The 21,093-nt window shown below is 44.3% G+C and overlaps 2 protein-coding genes across 2 annotated transcripts; one reads left to right on the top strand and one right to left on the bottom strand.

Annotated features, from left to right (window-relative positions):
* LOC110500040 (ubiquitin carboxyl-terminal hydrolase 44) lies at positions 1–12,375 on the top strand. The gene is made up of 6 exons (XM_021577153.2): positions 1–129; positions 1,692–3,377; positions 6,125–6,323; positions 9,751–9,859; positions 10,057–10,298; positions 10,444–12,375. Exons 2-6 carry the CDS (start codon positions 1,827–1,829, stop codon positions 10,566–10,568), a joined length of 2,226 nt encoding a protein of 741 aa, XP_021432828.1. The 5' UTR covers positions 1–129; positions 1,692–1,826; the 3' UTR covers positions 10,569–12,375.
* Positions 12,376–12,847: 472 nt separating this feature from the next.
* On the bottom strand, positions 12,848–19,948 carry LOC110500039 (methionine aminopeptidase 2). Its single transcript, XM_021577152.2, has 11 exons — positions 19,748–19,948; positions 18,579–18,680; positions 18,188–18,250; positions 17,757–17,859; positions 16,622–16,783; positions 16,272–16,453; positions 16,026–16,120; positions 15,819–15,915; positions 14,449–14,552; positions 13,973–14,088; positions 12,848–13,890 (listed from the first exon to the last, which is right to left on the bottom strand). Exons 1-11 carry the CDS (start codon positions 19,899–19,901, stop codon positions 13,638–13,640), a joined length of 1,431 nt encoding a protein of 476 aa, XP_021432827.1. The 5' UTR covers positions 19,902–19,948; the 3' UTR covers positions 12,848–13,637.
* Between the last annotated feature and the right edge of the window lie 1,145 nt (positions 19,949–21,093).

Raw genomic sequence — 21,093 nt, 5'->3', positions numbered from 1 at the left:
GAGCCATGCAAAACAACGACACTTGATGCTACCCTACCGCGGACGCGCTAGAGCCAACACCACGCGACAAGAGTAGATACAAGATGGCGACCATTTTAGTATCAGAGGAATAAGTGCCGTGAAGGATAGGTATGGTACTTTTTCAATTTTCGCCTTTTAATTAAAAAAAACTAACAATTCGTGTCAGTTGTTATGGTGTACACATTCATCTGAAAACTAACTAGCATGTTTGATAAACAATTCAAACCCTGACGCATTGATCCCTAACGTATTTAGACTTGGCTCGACAAGATTAGCTTTGTTGCTGCTAGCCATGTAGCTAGCTCTGTTACTCACCAAGTTAGCCAACAAACTAGTTGGATACTTTATTTTACTAGCGATTATGTTTAGCTATATTACGTTAGATACTTGATTTGTGTTTATTTAGAAGATGCATACCGCCAGACAGAAAGAAAGCACAAGGGCACCTTAGGCGCGCGCACGAGCCTTTGATATCCTCCTGGATAAGTTTACGAGTAGGTTCTTTTCAGCAGTAACGTTAGCCGTGTTATAACTATAGCCAGTTAGTGACATCAGGATAGAAGAAGGAGCGGTTAGTTACCAGTATTTTGGTGATATTGTTAGCTAGAGCTAGTTTTCAAAGTTGTCTTGCGGGGACAATTTACCAATCTCAGGTGAGTTAACGTTAGTGAAGTGGTAAACACGTCTGGGAAAGCTTGCTAGCTAAGTTATCTAGTTTGAAAACACAAATCTCGCGCATTTTGTTATCAGTGTTGACTGGGTAAAATGAAGCAGAAGCAAAGGGATGTCAATCCTAGTAACTGCCCACCAGATCTTTCGTGGATTAAAAAACTAAACAATGTATCACGATTGTTGGTGGTTATAAAACAACAATTGCATTGATTAAATGTTATATAAAATCAGTGGTCAAAGGGGTACAATGTTGACAGACTCAGTCAGGGCATTCCAGCCAGAAACTCCTTCAGTGGTAACAGCTATTTATTTAAATCACACGAAGGCAATCTGGAATGGTAAATAAACACAGTTAGAACTTGGACCTGTGTAGTCAGGGTCGGCGCTGTACTGTTTCTCCTCCTAAATAGATTATAGATTGGTTCATGGAGAAGGGTAATAGTAGCTGGGATTGGCAGCCTCTGATCATCAAGTTTAGTTTCCCTTCTGATCATCCTATCCATCTCTTTCTCCATTCCCTTTCTTATCCATCTCTTCTCTTGCCCCTTTCTCTCTGTAAGGCTGCCTGTACACATACAAAGGGTGCTCTACCCTCCCAGCTCAGTCCCCCTTTGTTTGCCAGGCTTAAGTCTCCCTTTGGCCCCATTGGGGGGTGATGATGATGGCGCTGAGACTCTAAAACAGGAACCCCCAACCCCATCAGTTTTCAAACCCCAGAAAACCACATCTGATCACCGCAGTCAACATTCAGGATATTGTCCTGTCTTCTTTGACAATAAGTACCCATGTTCGAGAGCTAACTGGTTAAATGTGTGACCACAAATTATTATAAAGACCAGAATGGGTTGTGGGTTAAAAAGCAAGGCAAAAGGTTTTGGTACAATTGCTTTCACTAACTAAGGGTAAGGCCTTTACTGAGAAGAGATTAGAGATGTTTAAAGAGTTTTGTACAACTGCCTTTCTCACTCAGTCTCTTTCTTCTCTTTCTTCCTCCCCAGAAAAAGCTATGCCGTGGGACCACCCCGTTTCTGAGCTCGCCATGGTGATCTGAAGCCCCAGTGTGGACGTGTCACATCCACACTCACCTACCCACAGACACACACACGGACTGAGCCACCCAGCAAGTGTGTGCGATGGACAGGTGTAAGCACGTGGGGCGGCTCAGGCTGGCCCCAGATCACTCCATCCTCAACCCCCAGAAGTGGCACTGCGTGGACTGCAACACCACAGAGTCAGTGTGGGCCTGCCTGGGCTGCGCCCACGTTGCATGCGGCCGCTACATCGAGGAGCACGCCCTGCAGCACTTCCTGCAGCATCGTCACCCGCTGGCCATGGAGGTCAACGAGCTCTATGTCTTCTGCTACTTGTGTGACGACTATGTGCTCAACGACAACGCAACGGGAGACCTCAAGCTGCTGCGCTCCACTCTCAGTGCCATCCAGAGCCAGCGCTACGAGGTCACCACGCGCTCAGGACGCACCTTGAGATCGGCTAGCACCCCGCCCGACGCCCCCCAGCCCTGCGGCTCCAGTTTACTGCAGCTGAGGGACGAGGACCGCATGTTCACGGCGCTCTGGCACCGCCGCCGGGCACTGATGGGTCGAGTGTTCCACACCTGGTTCAGCCTGACAGAAGGGGGGAAGAGGAGGGAAGAGGAGGAGAGGCAGAGAGAGGAGGAGGAAAGGAGGCGGAAGGAGTTGAGGGAGAGGAGGAAGACGTTGAAGAGGCAGCTAAAGGAAGCGTTGGAGAGCGCCCCACCAAGGAAGAGCCACCGCCTGAGGAGAGCCAGTCAGAGAGCTGCTGCCGCCGCCGCTGTCGCCCCCCGCCCCACACGGACACGCACACCCAGCACCACTTACACACCCCAGTCTCCCCTCAAACCCCGACCAAGAACCCAGAGCCCCGCCACTCCCACCCCCAAGAGAATGGGCCGCCCCCCTAAAACCCCTGCGCCCAAACCCACTCGCTACTCAACACCTTCTTCCTCCACCAAAGGCAAACCCAGAGCCTCCTCTGTCCAAGCCTTGACTGCCCCCTCCCCAGCCCCCCGCCGTGCCCCCTCCAAACAGGGTGACTCGCCCCTCAAACGTCGGCCCACTGTCACTCCGGGTGTCACGGGCCTGCGTAACCTAGGCAACACATGCTACATGAACTCCATCCTGCAGGTGCTGAGCCACCTTCACATCTTCAGGGAGTGTTTCCTCCGGCTGGAGCTGCTAGCCTCGGCCGTCCACGGCCAGCTGTTGGTTCCCAGCCCCGGGGGCCCAGTGTCATCCTCCCCGCTGGCCCAGAGGAGAGGCCCCCAGATGGGCGTTGGGCTAAGTGGGGGGGCCTCCAGGGCCCGGAGTATGGAGCTGATTCAGCCCAATGAGCCCAGCTCCAAGCACATCTCCCTGTGTCATGAGCTGCACACACTCTTCCAGGTGATGTGGTCGGGCAAGTGGGCGTTGGTGTCGCCCTTCGCAATGCTGCACTCGGTGTGGCAGCTGATCCCAGCCTTCCGGGGCTACGCCCAGCAGGATGCCCAGGAATTCCTGTGTGAGCTGCTTGACAAGGTGCAGCACGAGCTGGAGAGCACAGGGGCTCACATGCCACCCGCTGGTGTGTCAACCGGACAGAGACATCTCATCAAGCAGGTGCTCAGCGTAGTCAACACCATCTTCCATGGTCAGCTCCTCAGCCAGGTAAGAAAAAGAGAGAGGTACACACTCTCCCAAACACAGTTATACACAGACTGATACACACTACACACTTTATAATGATATAGACAGACTTTTGTGCTTCACCAGTCTGGACATGGATTAAAAATGGATTGAAAAAGGGATTAAAAGGTCTTTACATTGATTAGTAGTGATCTTACTGGAGGGATTTGGATGGGAGGTTTTACTGCACAATGTGTGTGACTGTTACCACATTTATGTCTTGATAGTAATATAAAATAAATAGATATAAAATACAATATGTCAAAATGTATCTGTCTAAATGTGCTTGGCTCCAATCAAGAAATGGGGACATTTCAATGGCAGATCAACACATTCTGAAGCTCCGTCATTTTAAAAGTTCATGGAAGGGTAAATCCATTTTGAATTCATTAACTTTTCGACAGAATCCCTTTTTGATTTGAACGAAACCTTCCATACTTTCCCATTGTAGAACGGCTCAGAAATGAACTTTTTGGACCTGAATGCCAAAACACTCGATAAGTGTTCAAAGTTGACCCCTTTTGCATATCATACCATGAGACATCCATGTCTTCATCAATGGAAAATATAAATGGTTGAGATTTATATAATTTCAAAGTTTACAAAAAGGGTTGTCAAACTACTACAATGACTTGATTTTTGTTTTGTTGACTTTTTTTAATTAATTTTTTTACCTCTAACGTACACTACCATTCAAAAGTTTGCGGTCACTTAGAAATGTCCTTGTTTTCCATGAAAAAATACAGGAAATTAGTTGCAAAATGAATAGGAAATATTGTCAAGACGTTGACAAGGTTATAAATAATCATTTTTAATTTAAATAATAATTGTGTCCTTCAGACTTTGCTTTTGTCAAAGAATCCTCCATTTGCAGCAATTACAGCCTTGCAGACCTTTGGCGTTCTAGTTGTCAATTTGTTGAGGTAATCTGAAGAGATTTCACCCCATGCTTCCTGAAGCACCTCCCACAAGTTGGATTGGCTTGATGGGCACTTCTTACGTACCATACGGTCAAGCTGCTCCCACAACAACTCAATAGGGTTGTGATCCAGTGACTGTGCTGGCCACTCCATTATAGACAATACCAGCTGATTGCTTCTTCCCTAAATGGTTCTTGCATAGTTTGGAGCTGTGCTTTGAATCATTGTCCTGTTGTAGCAGGAAATTTACTCCCAATTAAGCGCCACTCACAGGATAGGGTATGGCATGGCAAAATGGAGTGATAGCCTTCGTTCTTCAAGATCCCTTTTACCCTGGACAAATCTCCTACTTTACCACCACCAAAGCACCCCCAGACCATCACATTGCCTCCACCATGCTTGACAGATGGCGTCAAGCACTCCTCCAGCATTTTTTTCATTTTATCTGCTTCTCACGAATGTTATTCTTTGTGATCCGAACACCTCAAACTTAGATTTGTCTGTCCATAATGTTTTTTTCCATTCTTCTTCTGTCCCGTGTCTGTGTTCTTTTGCCCATCTTAATATTTTATTTTTATTGGCCACCAGTCTAAGATATGTATTTTTCTTTGCAACTCTGTCTAGAAGGCCAGCATCCCAGAGTCGCCTCTTCACTGTTGACATTGAGACTGGTGTTTTGCGGGTACTATTTAATGAAGTTGCCAGTTGAGGACTTAATGAAGTTGCCAGTGAGGCATCTGTTTCTCAAACTAAACACTCTAATGTACTTGTCCTCTTGCCCAGTTGTGCACCAGGGCATCCCACTCCTCTTTCTATTCTGGTTAGAGGAAGTTTGCGCTGTTCTGTGAAGGGAGTAGAACACAGCGATGTATGAGATCTTCAGTTTCTTGGCAATTTCTTGCATGGAATAGTCTGCATTTCTCAGAACAATAATAGAATGACGAGTTTCAGAAGAAAGGTCTTTGTTTCTGTCCATTTTGAGCCTGTAATCGAACCCACAAATGCTGATGCTCTAGATACTCAATTAGTCTAAAGCAGGCCAGTTTTATTGCTTCTTTAATCAGAACACAGTTTTCAGCTGTGCTAACATAATTGCAAAAGGGTTTCCTAATTAACAGTGTACACTGTATTTCTGATCAATTTGATGTTATTTTAATGGACAAATGTCCTTGTTTTTGAAAGAAAAACACATTTCTAAGTGACCCCAAACTTTTGAACAGAGGTGTATATTTTTTTTAAAATAAATGATAAAATAGTTTCACAACCCTGTTTGTAAGCAGTTTAAATGATATCAAAACTCAACCATTTATCTTTTCCAGTGATAAAGACATGAATGTCTCACCCTGTTGGGTGGGGTATGCAAAACTTTGAACACCTTTAACTCCTGAATGTTTTAACATGTATGGACAGGTTTGTTTAAATCAAAAGGGATGCTATCTAAAAGGGATTGAATTCAAATCGATTTACCCATAAGAGAGTGAGTGAGTGGGACTGAACGTGTGTATTTTGTGCTTCGGTGTATGTGAAAGAGAGGAGTGTCTTGAGTTATCTGAGCATACACCCACACCTGCTCTTTCCTAACAAGGGGGTGAGTGTGTGTGTGAGAAGGGGGGCAGTGTTTCTAAAGCTGTGTATCTCAGACAATCCAGTTCCTGTGTGTGCTACTGCATTAGTTATCTCAGCTGCCCTTGGCTTGCCTTCACACAACTCTCTCTCTTTCATCCTCACTTTCTACCCCTAACTCTCTCTTTCTCCCTCTCTCTGCTCCGCCTCTTTCTATCGCTCTCTCTTCTCTTCCCCCTCCATCAGGTGACGTGTCTTGCATGTGACCACCGCTCCAACACGGTAGAACCCTTCTGGGACCTGTCGCTGGAGTTCCCTGAGCGTTACCACAGCAACAGCCGGGAGAGCGCAGCGCAGGTCTCGTGCCAGCTGACGGAGATGCTGGCCAAGTTCACGGAGACCGAAGCACTGGAGGGCAACATCTACGCCTGCGACCAGTGCAACAGTGAGTGACCGAGGCACACATACAAAAATGTACACAGTGAGCACACACAAACACATTCATTCAATGGTATGATTGTTAGAGGTACAATACTTTTGCCAAAGCAGTTCGTTTTCTCGATTAAAATTCATAATAATAAATTCTGTCTCTGCATGTCAAACTACCAACCAGTGCTATAGTTAGACTGACTATTCACATTCACACAGCCCTGTCCAGAGCATGTGAGCGGAGCTGGAGCAGAGCGTGCTGAATTTGAATGGTGCGTGGCGCGAGTTTCCCAAAGACTGGAGTGTCGGCCTTCTCGCCCACTCCAATTTCGCTCCAGTAGTGCTCACTTCACAAGCTCAGGGCATGCCCGGACCAGCATGCATTTGTAGTCTACTTGTGTGCTGCTTTAGCCCCTTGCTTTAGTTACTGTTATCTAGTATGCTATATATTTTCAGAAAGGAACTGATATGACACACAGGTGAAAAATCAAGGTGCCTTACAAAGATGACGAGGACCATGAGCAAGAGGGGGAGGGCAGTGATGTTTGGGGTCCACAACAAAAAAATCACTGTGGAATCTGAAAAGACAGGTATCCCGAAAGCATGAATGTGTAATTAGTAGGTGCACATGCTAACAGAAAGGAACGGGGTTGGTAGCTAGCTAAGTGTGTCATTGTAGCAAAGTATTTATAAACCAAAAATCAGATCTCTTAAACCCCCTCTATCTGTGCCCCGTGGAATTTTAATTAGCATAATACAAAAATCCCCGTAAAAATCTCTGTTAAGATAGTTTTTTTTTGCATTGGACGCATCTCCATCCACTACATCTGCTGCCTATGTCTCATTTCCGCATCTGCGGTGACAGAGCTAGAGCGGTGTTTCTCACCATGAGACATCCCAAAAATTGGTCTTCACACAAATCGTCTGTAGCGTGTGAACGGTTTGGCCTACAAACTATTTTGACCCCTCTCATGAACATGATGGTGTTCTCCGTTTTGCTCTACGACCCCCACAAACGGCTTGGGACTCGTCTGAAGTTGGTACAGCCGATCTGCCAACTTCTGTCTGTAGCATCCAAACAGTTTGGGCTACACACTAATATGACCCTTCTGTGCGAAGGTGAGACTCTCACGAACAAGTCGGTTGTTTTGCTCTAAGACGTCCACAGGCCTTTCAAGACTCGTCTAAAGGTCCCCCGGTACCAGATGGAAAAATGAATGGAAGTACACTACCGTTCAAAGGTTTGGGGTCACTTAGAAATGTTCTTGTTTTTTAAAGAAAAGCACATTTTTGGTCCATTAAAACAACATCAAATTGATCAGAAATACTGTGTAGACATTGTTAATGTTGTAAATGACTATTGTACCTGGAAATGTTGGATATATATAAAAAATGAATATCTACATAGGAGGCCCATTATCAGCAACCAACAGTCCTGTGTTCCAATGGCACGTTGTTAGCTAATCCAAGTCTATAATTTTAAAAGGCTAATTGATCATTAGAAAACCCTTTTGCAATTATGTTAGCACAGCTGAAAACTGTTGTTCTGCTGCCTGTGACTGGAACGAATTGCAAAAATCGCTGAAGTTGGAGACTTTTATCTCCCTCACCAACTTCAAACATCTGCTATCCGAGCAGCTAACCGATCGCTGCAGCTGTACATAGTCTATTGGTAAATAGCCCACCCATTTTCACCTACCTCATCCCCATACTGTTTTTTTATTTATTTATTTTTATTTTTCTGCTCTTTTGCACACCAATCTCTACCTGTACATCACCATCTGATCATTTATCACTCCAGTGTTAATCTGCATAATTGTAATTATTTGCCTACCTTCTCATGCCTTTTGAACACAATGTATATATAGACTCCCCTTTTTTTCTACTGTGTTATTGACTTGTTAATAGTTTATTCCATGTGTAACTCTGTGTTGTCTGTTCACACTGCTTTGCCTTATCTTGGCCAGGTCGCAGTTGCAAATGAGAACTTGTTCTCAACTAGCCTACCTGGTTAAATAAAGGTGAAATAAAAAAAAATAAAAAAAATAAAATAAAAATAAAGAAGCAATAAAACTGGCCTTTAGACTAGTTGAGTATCTGGAGCATAACCATTTGTGGGTTCGATTACAGGCTCAAAATGGCCAAAAACAAAGACATTTCTTCTGAAACTTGTCAGTCTATTCTTGTTAGAATGAGAAATGAAGGCTATTCCATGTGAGAAATTGCAAAGAAACTGAAGATCTCATACAATGCTGTGTACTACTCCCTTCACAGAACAGCACAAACTGTCTCTAACCAGAATAGAAAGAGGAGTGGGAGGCCCTGGTGCACAACTGAGCAAGAGAACAAGTACATAAGTGTCTACTTTGAGAAAGACGCCTCGCCTCACAAGTCCTCAACTAGCAACTACATTAAATAGTACCCGCAAAACAACAGTCTCAACGTCAACAGTGAAGAGGCGACTCCAGGAAGCTAGCCTTCTAGGCTGTGTTCTTTTGCCCATCTTAATCTTTTAATTTTATTGGCCAGTCTGAGATATGGCTTTCTCTTTGCAACTCTGCCTAGAAGGCCAGCATCCCAGAGTCGCTTCTTCACTGTTGACATTGAGACTGGTGTTAAATACATGTAAAAAATAACATGTTTGCTGATCTTTCTTATATCTCTCAGATATAGGACAGACATTTCAGAACAACTTCATTTAGTTTCCCCCCTCCCCCAAAAATCTATCTGTTCCATGTAGTGAATCTGTTATTCATTGTGTTTGTATGGGCTAATAGCAGTAAGGCTATTGTTTTGATACTTAACATTTCAAATCAAATAGCAAATGTATCCTTTGTATGACACTTAAAACAATTCCATATAGCTTAGTAGAACCCCCCCCACCCCAGCTTAGACATGGTTTAGACTGTTTAGTGGCAAAAATAAGGGGTTAAAAAAATATATAATACCTAATGTTTCCTGATCTTGTATCTCTCAGATATAGGAGATACACTTCAGAACAAATTTCCTTTTGATATTTCTTCAGGAACTATCTGTTCCATGTAGTGAATGTTATTCAATGCATTTGTATGGGCCAATAGAAGTAAAATCAAAAATATTTTTTTCATAAAATGATAATATATTTTTGTTATAGTTCAACGTGTGTTCAAATTCCAAATGAAATAGCTAAATGAGCCCGTGATGCCCGGGGTGACCAGTGTAGAACCACCTCGCCCGGATTAGACAGGGCTATAAGACTCTTATGGGTTAAATGTTTAGTTCATTTTCGTTCTATTATCTATACAATGGGCCTGGCATATTATCTCTTTCAAGGAGGTAAGCACTGCTCCATGAGCGCGATTTCAAAACGCTCAACTCCTCACAACTCTGGCCCTGTCTGAGGTGTCCATCTAGTGTGCAAGTTTAGTTTTACAGTGTGGGTTAATGCTCACTCTTGTCTCTAGGTAAGCGGCGGAGGTTCTCCTCCAAGCCCGTCATCCTGACTGAAGCTCAGAAACAGCTGATGGTTCACAAACTTCCTCAGGTCCTGCGCCTGCACCTCAAACGCTTCAGGTACTGACCGCATTATGACCACATGATGACCATAACATACCCATGCACCTCAAACACTGCAGGTAACCATTGAGCACATAGCAATTGCTCAAGAACCATAACACAACCATGCATTTGAAACACTCTAGCTGTCTTATTTGGTGATTTGGTCTGTTGACGTGTTCGTTGAGTGTTCTGTGCTTGTGATTGGTCGTCAGGTGGTCTGGGAGAAACCACAGGGAGAAGATTGGGGTCCACGTCAGCTTTGACCAGCTCCTCAACATGGAGCCATACTGCTGCAGAGACCCCTCCCCCAAGGGCTCGCCATGCTCCAGTCCCACCCCCGCTGGCTCCCCAAGCCCCAAACACTTCCTGTACGAACTGTCCTCTGTGGTGATGCATCATGGGAAGGGCTTCGGCTCTGGCCACTACACTGCCTACTGCTACAACAAAGAAGGAAGTAAGAACATCTCTCACTCACACGCAAAATGCATTTTTATGTAAAAATTACAAATCCAAAGATGACACACAACCTTCTCTTGATACATTTTCATGGAATCTACTTACAGCTAATACCCATTCTCTTCTCATTCTCCCTCTTTCAGGGTTCTGGGTCCACTGTAATGACTCTAAGCTGAACGTGTGTTCTGTGGAGGAGGTGTGTCGCGCCCAGGCCTACATACTCTTCTACACGCAGCGCTTCACTCAGGATAAAGACAGGCCTCTATAGGACCAGAACCCACCGAGCCCCGCCCCAATCCTCCTCCTTTGTACCTCAGCAGTCCAGTGACATGTCATCATCAGCATTACCACCAACACCAAAACATCTCAACCCCCCCCCCCCCCCCCCCCCCCTCTCACACTCTTTCTTTGTGGGCATTTTATCTCCTCTGGGGGGAGGAATGATTCATTGTATCATTATTTTTCTAAGAGAGACAAAGGACACACTCCTTTTTATTTTATTTTGTCTTTGTGAATTTCTTGTACATGTTGTTTATATGGGTTTTAAAAGAAAAGTCAAACGTGTTTGTGTTTGATAGTGTATAGGTTTATTTTATCAAGAGTATCAGCCAAGTTGTGCGTTGTATTATAGACACGCCTTTACAGGAGTAGAGACAGACTTTGGCCAGGTGTGACTGTGTAATCTGTAGTTCAGATTTATTCAGGTGTCAACCTTTCTGCTCTTCTGTGCTCTATTTTTCTTTTTCTTAAACGATTTGAATCAACTAAAATGTTTCTCACAGCCACTTTAGACAGTTGACTAAGTCAGTCAGTCAAATTCTCAACTGGAATGTAGATAATTCCCTCCATAAATAGTCTTTAGAGTTTAACCCTTTTTGGTTTGCCAAGAGATGGAAGGGAAGAGATGGAAGGGAGATGGAAGGGGAAGTGAGACAACTCACTCACTTCTATTTTCTGGTTCATATACAGTCAATGAACTAAGCAGGCCAGACCCAGCTGCTAATGCATTGGTGCCTATGGGAGAGCCACCACTTAAGTGGAATGGAACAGTGACATTTAAAAAAAAAAAAAAAAAAAGGTAAACCGCCTGAGTGGGACATCTTCATTAATCCACCATCTTTGGTATCGCTCTCTCTAGTAAGTCTGGTCGGTCAGGAAATGGTTCATAATTAACTACTGACCTCATGCCAAAGGACGAGGGAAACGTTTAAAAAGTATCTCAGATTCTCCAAAAACAATTACAGGACATTTGCAAGATATATTCTTTGACTGGTTTTGGGAAATCTATTTTATAACCAGTTTCCAAAGGGATGTTTGTTTTTAGCTGAATCCTGCCCTCTGTCTTCAGAATGTAGATGTCTTTCGTGGTGCTGGTGCTTTTAGGCTTGTTGCCTCCTAACTTTTGGTTGGTATCCCTACAGCAGAAACAAGTGTCATAGAAAAGTGCCCTTCGTTAATCAGAACATATCTATTTTTGTAGTTCCCTTGCCATAAGTGTATTTGGTATCAGTTCTTTGTAGCAGAGACTGTAAAATGCAGTCTCACCCAGGCCAGCATTTAGAATATTGAATGTATTTTTGTGTACTCGGACATTGAGGATTTTTCACAAAAGTTGTTTAAAAAAAAAAAAACAGGGCCACTGACTGTTAAAGATTTTTTATAGTTTTGTAATTGATTCCTTTCCCCCCAGCAGGTCTGACCCATCTCGTGTGTGTATACCAGCATATGTGTTCACACAATATAGTTGGCTCTGTATAATGTAAGTATAAAATAGCCAGACTGATGCAAGTAGATCCTTGCTGTGTTCAAAACTGTACGCGTGTAAGAAAGATATCTCCATGCTGGTACTAGCTTAACTGCTCAACCTAAATGCTGTTCATCTCTAGATTCACCTTTTGGGGAGAATTCAAAGCACATTTCCACTTCATCCTTTTTTCTGTGCGATGTTTGTCTGCATTGTGCTCATACTGCCTCGGGTGTGTGTACATTTATGGAAGTGATACTATGCAAATTCTTACCTCAATTTTTATAGAATTACCTCAAAATGAGAATATATTTTCATTTTTCTAAGAAAACACGTGTACTTTTTTAAAAATCACACCACGCTGTAGCCCTCAATTTCCTTTCACTTGACTAATTCTACATAATGGCTGCCTCAGTGGATTATGGGGAAAGAGGCTGCCTACTAGACTTGAGATTTGTATATGACGATCCGGTCTCTGCCCTAACAATGGTAGTCATCCCAAAAAGCAGGCAATAAGCTTAGGTCCACAGTAAGCTCAAATCTCTTGCTTTGCCTCTCCCTCTCTGATAGAATCTACTGGAGGCCTGCAAGCTTGTGAAGGAACAGTGGGCTCCCGAGTGGTGCAGAGGTCTAAGACACTGCATCTCAGTGCTAGAGGCATCACTACAGACACCCTGGTTTGGAGTCCCAGGGGGCGACGCACAATTGGCCGTCATTATAAATAAGAATTTGTTCTTAACTGACTTGCCTAGTTAAAGGTTGAATTAAAAAAACGTATCCAACCCCATCGGCCAATCAAGGAATACAGAGCAAAATTTTTTATTTCAATACTTTTGTTCTTACAAAAACATTTCCAGGGCATTCAAAATTAAGCACTACATTTGGGTACATATAGTGGCAGCAACCATTTCAAAGATATTTTACAAATATCTAAAACAAATACTGGAGGAGCGGAGTGCAGAGTCCCCTCCCTGTAACATGAAGCCAAACATACAGCTGTAGATGTGTGGTTGTCTAGTCGTCATCGTTCCCACCCAGAACTCAAAAAAGGGGAAGTTGAACAATTTCAGGGTTCCGAAGAGCAATCGAGTGACTAGGTCCTGACTGTAGGGTCAGGCTGAAAGACTGCAGTAAGGGTCAGGAATTTTTCCTGATTAGGACACACTAGGCCCTATGCATACTTGAGAGGAGGGTACTTATTTTGGTAAGGAAAGGTTTGTTTCTTCACATTCTTACTTGGTGTTCTAAGCAGTTAAACTAACAGTTTATTTGAGATTATATGGCTGTTCTGGCTTCAATGTCACCTAAATAAAAGAGGGAAAAAAGATTCAGCCGCTGCTACGTAAGCCAGTCTCTCCATGCTCGCTCTTAAATAGCGGTAAAAATGCATTGTGGGGGTACCTTACAGCAGCATTTTTCATAGCCCTTACTGGCTGCTCTGCCAAGGTGGGAGAAATGAGAAGAGACCAAAGCAAGGTCCTGTATTTAGATGCTGTTTTTCTGTTAGAGTGCCGGCAGATGGTTCAGTGTGTCCATTCTCTGTATTGGAGTGGAGGGGTTGTGGTGCGGTTTGAATGAGGTTGGGTTCAGTATTCAATAGTCGTCCCCTCGGCTCACCACCTCCTTGCAGGTGGGCCTGAGCAGGATGGTGTGCTCGAACTGGGCGGTGTAGGAGCCCTTGGTGTCGCAGAGCGGGGGGTAGGGGTCCACGATTCCCAGGTCGCACAGGTTCTTCAGGGCCATCAGGTACTTGCTCTCCCCCAGCCGGTCCAGCCAGCGCCGGCAAAACGCCAGCGTGCCAAAGTTCTCGTTGATCACGTTCAACAGGTGCTTCGCCCGGGGGAGTCTGGGGGGAGAGAGGGGTAGAGATAGAGGGTACAACCTCTGTGGAATACACAGTCCAGTGTTCACACAGGCAATCAACTTACCTGATTGGGACGTGTCCCACATCAAAGTTTTTCATGTAATGAGAACACTCCATGTCATCATGGACCACGCCCTTCCCTGTGCTGCCAAACGTCTCGATGGCGTACACCTCTCCCTCCTGGTCGTGCAAGAAAGGGCATCAGTCATAAAAAGGACACTTATTGGGGTAGGAAGACACTGCTGCAGTCAAACAAATACAGGGGCAGGCAATCCTGTGTTATAGAAATTCCTTGATCATCCACGACACCAATTCAGGCAAGCAGGTATTGTGTTACTGACTAATTGGACCTGGCTCGGTTCCTAAGCACACCATTAACTCAGCATCATTACCCGGTCACCCTCCCACAGCACACCATTAACTAAGCATCATTACTCGGTCAACCTCCCACAGCACACCATTAACTCAGCAGCCCTTTCTAACCTCGCCTCCCTATCTCCCCCCCTTGTTCTTCAAACGCTCAGTAAGACAGATACACACCTCCATCCTGGTAGCTTCTCCTCCTTTGACAATGGGGACAGTCTTGCCGGCATGTATCCTGTACTGGCCAATTGAGTGGCCGTTCAGGTTTCGGATTGGCTTCACTGGAAATTATTCAAATTAAAATTTGTGAGGAATTATCTTCAATCACAAATTACAACAAATTCACTGTGTGTGTGTGATTATATATATTAGAGGTCGACCGATTAATCGGAATGGCCGATTAATTAGGGCCGATTTCATGTTTTCATAACAATCGAAATCTGTATTTTTTTTAATATATATATATTTTAAATATACCTTTATTTAACTAGGCAAGTCAGTTAAGAACAATGATGGCCTAGGAACGGTGCGTTAACTGCCTTGTTCAGGGGCAGAACGACAGATTTTCACATTGTCAGCTCGGAGGATCCAATCTTGCAACCTTACAGTTAATTAGTCCAACGCAATAACGACCTGCCTCTCTCTCGTTGCACTCCACAAGGAGACTGCCTGTTACCCGAATGCAGTAAGCCAAGGTAAGTTGCTAGCTAACATTAAACTTATGTTATAAAAAACAATCAATCATAATCACTAGTTAACTACACATGGTTGATGATATTACTAGATATTATCTAGCGTGTCCTGAGCATACAAGTATCTGACAGCGGTGGTAGGCAGAAGCAGGCACGTAAACATTCATTCAAACAGCACTTTCGTGCTTTTTGACAGCAGCTCTTCGTTGTGCTTCAAGCTTTGCACTGTTTATTACTTCAAGCTTATCAACTCCCGAGATGAGGCTTGTGTAACCGAAGTGAAATGGCTAGCTAGTTAGCGGGCGCCAATTGTCGTTGTGTTGCTGGTTCGAGCCCAGGGAGGAGAGGGACGGAAGCTATATTGTTACACTGGCAATACTAAAGTGCATATAAGAACATCCAATAGTCAAAGGTTAATGAAATACAAATGGTATAGAGGGAAATAGTCCTATAATTCCTATAATAACTACAACCTAAAACTTCTTACCTGGGAATATTGAAGGCTCATGTTAAAAAGAACCACCAGCTTTCATATGTTCTGAGCAAGGAACTGAAACATTAGCTTTCTTACATAGCACATATTGCACTTTTACTTTCTTCTCCAAAACTTTGTTTTTGCATTATTTAAACCAAATTGAACATGTTTCATTATTTACTTAAGGCTAAATTGATTTTATTGATATATTAAGTTAAAATAAGTGTTCATTCAGTATTGTTGTAATTGTCATTATCACAAATACATTTAAAAAATAAATAATAATAAAAATTATTTTTAAAAAAAATCGGCCAATTAATCGGTATCGGCGTTGAAAAATCAGTCAACCTCATATATATATATATTCAGTAGCTCAGTACCTTGGTATGTTTTTCCGTCAATCTCCACCTCGTACGACTCCATCACTTCCTGAATTCTCTCTCCAACGTCACACAGACGCACGTCGATTCCAGCACACTGCAGAATGATGAAGCATGATTAAGATGAGACTGAACACCTGAACTACACTTACTTCAAATTCTATCAAGCGGCCTCAGGAATATATGGAGTGTGAATGGATGTCGGACCTTGATTCCAGTATTGGTGGCGTCTCTCACGGCCTCCAGTAGTTTGTCATACTTTGGGTTGAACGTGACGGTGAAGGCACAGTCAATGATCCGACCTGAAAACATACAGTGCGAGTGAGGACAGCATCCGACATGGTCTGAGTGGTTAGTTGTGTATGTTTATATGCATTTGTATACGTTTATGTGTTGAGTATGTTTTGATGTGTGTGTCAGCTGAACCGTGTGTGTACTGTGGCAGGGGTGTACCGTTGATGTGTGTTCCGAAGTCGATCTTGCAGACGTCGTCGTATTGCAGCACGGTGGGGTCCCCTGCGTTAGGGGTGTAGTGAGCCGCACAGTTGTTCAGAGAGCAGCCTGTGGGGAAGGCTAGGCCTGCATTCAGACCATTCTCCTTGATCAACTTCCTGGAACAGTTCTCCAACCGCTCACTGAAACACAGAGAGATTGGTTATACAGAAAGAGATGAGTTAAATTGTTAATGAAGGGATGAAAGCTCAAGAACAGACGTATGCAAAAGATAAAATGCAAAGGAAAAAGACTGACAAATAGAAAGAATAGGAAGCAACATCTCAGCTGTGATGATGATGAAGGCTCACCAGATGTCGATCATGGTCATGCCAGGTTTGATGAAGCTGCGGACGTGCTGGCGGACCTGTCTATGGGCCTCAGCAGCCTGTCTGAAGTCGCTCCACACTTCCTCGTTGGCCTTGTCCAGAACCCGCTTCTCTTCATTGGTGGTCCTCCACGAAGCGGGACGCCTGCACCAAGGGGAATCAGCAACAAGGTTAGCGGTCAGCACACACACACTTCTTCCCATCACTGTGTATGAAATTCACAAGGGCAATCAGCAATGAAGTTAGAAAACACAAACATTTTGTCCTTGCACGACCACCCTGGAGGATCAACAACAAGGTTAGTGCCCACGCATACATCTTACTCCCGCACCCAGCATCATGACTGAGGGGGAATCAATGCAAGCATGGCTAGAGGATAAACCAAACTGAAATTATGCTGATGACGACAGTGTTTTGGGTGTTGTTAAAGCTGCAATATGTAACTTTTTCAGTGACCCGACCAAATTCACATGGAAAAGTGTGTCGTAGATCTGTCATTCTCATTGAATGCAAGACTAAGAAGCGGTTGATCTGTTCTATGTGCGATATTTCTATGCTTCCGGTTAAGTTTTGTTATTTACTTTCAGTTTTGTATACCAGCTTCAAGCAGCTGAAAGCACAATATTTTGGATTATGAAAATATATATTTCACAGCAGATAAGATTGTACAATGATTCTCGACACTATACTTGTTTTGTCACAAACTGAAATTAGGCAAACTATTGGAATTTTAGGAACCAGGAAATGGAGGAGTGATTTCTGCATAGCGCATCTTTAAGAGCCCTTTATGTCAATGAGTTTCACATCAGTGAAGAGATCCAAGGTGAAGAACCACCCTGTCACTTCTGTTTAATAACTACACTGACAGATGCATGTATGCCAGGCAGCACTGTTTATTTTAGAACAAACTCAAATCTCCCACCCCAGTCTCTCTGGTAGCTACCAGTTTGTGTTTAAGGTTGGACAGGTATAGCATGATGATCAGAGGAGCTGCCAGTCTAGTATAACACAGTGCTGGGGAAATAAGAGGCTGGGCCCCGCTTCCACACTAGCCAAGTACAAACCACACACCAAGCCAAGAGTAGGTGTTTTGTGAGATTGTGTGTATGAACCTTACCCATCCTGTAATAGGGGGTATTCACATTCCTGACCGATGGGGAAAACGCCACTTGGATACAAGTCACAGATGGGCACAGACGGAGGGTCAGTCTGAACTTTGGCTGTGAAAGACCGGAAGAAACAAACAGTCACATAAGCGCTCATTACTATTTCATTAACTATCTAGAAGGTTTGAGTTGGAATTCCAGAGGTGACACAGCAATATTCAGGGAAAAGTCAAACGTGCCCATTGGCCTGAGGACCTGAGGGGGGAGGCACTCAGATGGGTGCAGGGTTATGGTTATGCTCCAGAGTGCAGCAGTAAGGCAGAGAGCCAGCCAGTCATATCCACCACTAGCTCATAGTCTACTCTCCCATTGCACCCTATACATGACCAGACAAAGTGAAAGCCATAATTCTCAAGTGTCAAATAAAATAAGACCAACTGACGTCCTTTCTTCTTTTTCTTCTTCTTCTTCTTTTTGCCTGCCGAGTTCTCCCCCTCGTCTCCATCTGAGAGAAATAGGGAGGAATTTGAAGTCATTTAGTCATATTCAAATGTCACAAGAGTTTATCAGCTCCCAGCAAGCCATGTATTGGTTGGTGTGCATGTAGTCATGTGTGAGGTCATCTCTGTGCTGTCCTTAAGGGTCAGACATGCGGATGGTTAAGGTTACGGGTGGTTAGGATTTGGTTCACAGGCCACAACAACAGGACTGAACCCAGCTCAGCTGCTCCACAGCAGGGTGTGAGGAGCCATGGTTGGAGCTCGGCCCATGTGGTTCTGGGTCAGGTGCTGTCTAGTACTAGGCTAAGGTAGAGTACTGTTACGATCTCTTACCATCCTCCCCGTCTTCTTCTTTCTCTTTGTCCTCCAGAGCCTGCTTCTCCAGGTGTTGTGTCACGTCAGCCACTCCATTGCCCTCAGCCTCGGTGCCGGCTGCTGCAGTCATAAATTGCAGAGACAGATACACATGGGTGAGCTCATCCTATACATCTTACTAACCACAACATGTCGGCCGTGGCGACCACAGCTCCATCACACACAACAGAGAGCATCCAGGAGGCCAGAGGGATGGGAGGATGAGAGATGTGTTATGTGCGTGCAAGGGAAGGTACTGTCCAGTGGGGAAGTGAGCCTTTTGGACTGTGGACAATGATCCTATTCCACAAAGTGTATCCCCGAGGTCAGGGACTTGGCAGGAGAGGGGAGAGTATTAACATCTGTGTATAACCTTGGGGGACAGTACACGCAGCTAAGCCTGCTTTACTGATGTAAACACGCATATTACAAGCTAAATGTTGTGCATGTCAATTTAAAAAGGGCAACTGTCTGACATCCTTTAGAATAATTCATGCTAACTGTAGCTAGTTGAGGTTGTTACAAGAAGATGGGTTGCTCGAAATAGCACATGCCGAGGACAACGTTGTCAGCAGTGAGTACACAGAGTACAGTGAGCACGCAGAGTACAGTGAGCGTGCTGTCTGAATCAAACAGTATCTTGACGTTTCATAGCTCGCTAGCAGGCAGCGGGGCAATCATGTGTAACTAGTTAGTGTTAAATATATAAGTTATTATGAAACATAGTTACAACCTCGACCATGGAAGTCTATGGAATCAAACTATTCTGGCGTTTACGTTATGTAAGAAAGCTAACGTTAACATAACAGCATTCCACCACACATTACGAAACATCAAAACTTGGTTTTGAACTTGCTAGCGACTTGTGGAACCTGCCAGCAAATGACTATGAACTGCGGTTAAGCTAGCACGATATCTAGCCAGCTAACTAACTACTAAGTTTGCTTGTTTGACTATTTCCGTCTGCTTACTGACATTTCGGCCTCGTGGTCGGATTGACAGAAGTATCGCCCCATGCTTAGCTATCGAGCTACGGGTGTGTTATGAGAGCGAGGCGTGTTTCATAAGGCCTGGCGCACGATTCACAAGGCACACTCTTCCCTAAGCACGCACGGCTCAGCGGTAACTGGCCTGTCTGTAACTCTTACCGGGGCCTGCCGACTTCTTCTTCTTCTTTTTCTTCTTCTTCTTGGCTGTCTCCTCGGAAGGGTCTACCTCCTCTTTCTCTTCTGCATCTCCGTTCAGGACCGTGTCTTCTTCGAGCTTCAGCTCCGGTACCTTCCCCTGCACCAGATCCGCCATGATTGCAGGCGTTAGTGGAAAAGGAAGCGCGGTGGTTTGTGGGTAAACTGAATGAGAAACTTGCAGAATCAGCTGAGCGCGTGCTAGTGCTCGCTGAATGCAAAATTGTTGTAGGAATTAATCCATGGCTCACCATCACAATTATCCTAAAATATGTATCCCCAGAGACAAAATATCATGCACAGTAAACAGCCCGGATTCAACAAACCTGGTTAATGTGTATTAACAACATGTAAATGTATGTTGTACTATACATCTTAATAACCTTTATTTTTATTATTACGACTAAGAAAAATATTGGCCGCTAGATGGCAGCATGCATTAATACTAGGTGACAAGGGATTTGGAGAAAGGACAATATATTTCCATACACTTATTCCAGCAGCAGGGGCAATTTAATAATCGTCAGTCACCACACAACAAGAACTCTATTGCTACCAGCTTCCAAATTCTCTCAAGAATAGTCGACTCCATGCCCTAGGCTCCTTCCCTGATCTGGGAGAACTGGGAAAGCCAGATGAGGAAGCAGCAAATTCCAAGCAGTAGGCTTCCACCATTTACTTTCACCATTAATTTGAAGTCTCTGGACATTAGGAGAGGAAGCCAGTTCAGCATATTGACATGATGCCTGCTGGTTGTTTAAGGATGCTGAGGCTAATTCAATAAAGACAAGAGGCCTTGCCTGCCTGCTCCGTGGTTCTTTGGGGAGAGAGGGATGGAAGTACATAATTCTAAAATGATTGGACAGCTGGGTTGTTGGAGACACACACTGCTGCTCTGTTCAGTCTAAATGTGGCTTTTGCAGTGTGAAGATGGACATTTTTGCTCTGCCCCCAATAATACCTCATGTACTTCCACACCAGGGGAAACCTCATTAGGTATGCCAGACAGCCCTCTCTCTTTCTGTTCTCTAGTAGCATGTCTAGCATGGACTGATTGGGTTTGTGTTTCACAGGGTGGCTGATACTGGGGCACACACTCCCACACATAATAAAGCTATAGAGGGGCAGTTTGGTCTACCTCAAGACAGATCCTTGAGGTTTCAATTTCACAGACACACACTAATTGTATAGGAAGTTAACCTGGGACTATTTACAACAGCTAAATGTGTGAGAGAGATGTGTGTGTGTGTGTGTGACTGCAGGCTGGGGTCAGGGTCTTACAGGGATCACCAGCTGTTCTAGGTCAGGCA

This window comes from Oncorhynchus mykiss, chromosome 21 (genome assembly GCF_013265735.2).
Source record: "Oncorhynchus mykiss isolate Arlee chromosome 21, USDA_OmykA_1.1, whole genome shotgun sequence".
In the NCBI taxonomy this organism is placed as follows: Eukaryota; Metazoa; Chordata; class Actinopteri; order Salmoniformes; family Salmonidae; genus Oncorhynchus; species Oncorhynchus mykiss.
Note: the sequence above shows the minus strand (reverse complement) of the source record. Positions and strands in the feature narration are given on the sequence as shown.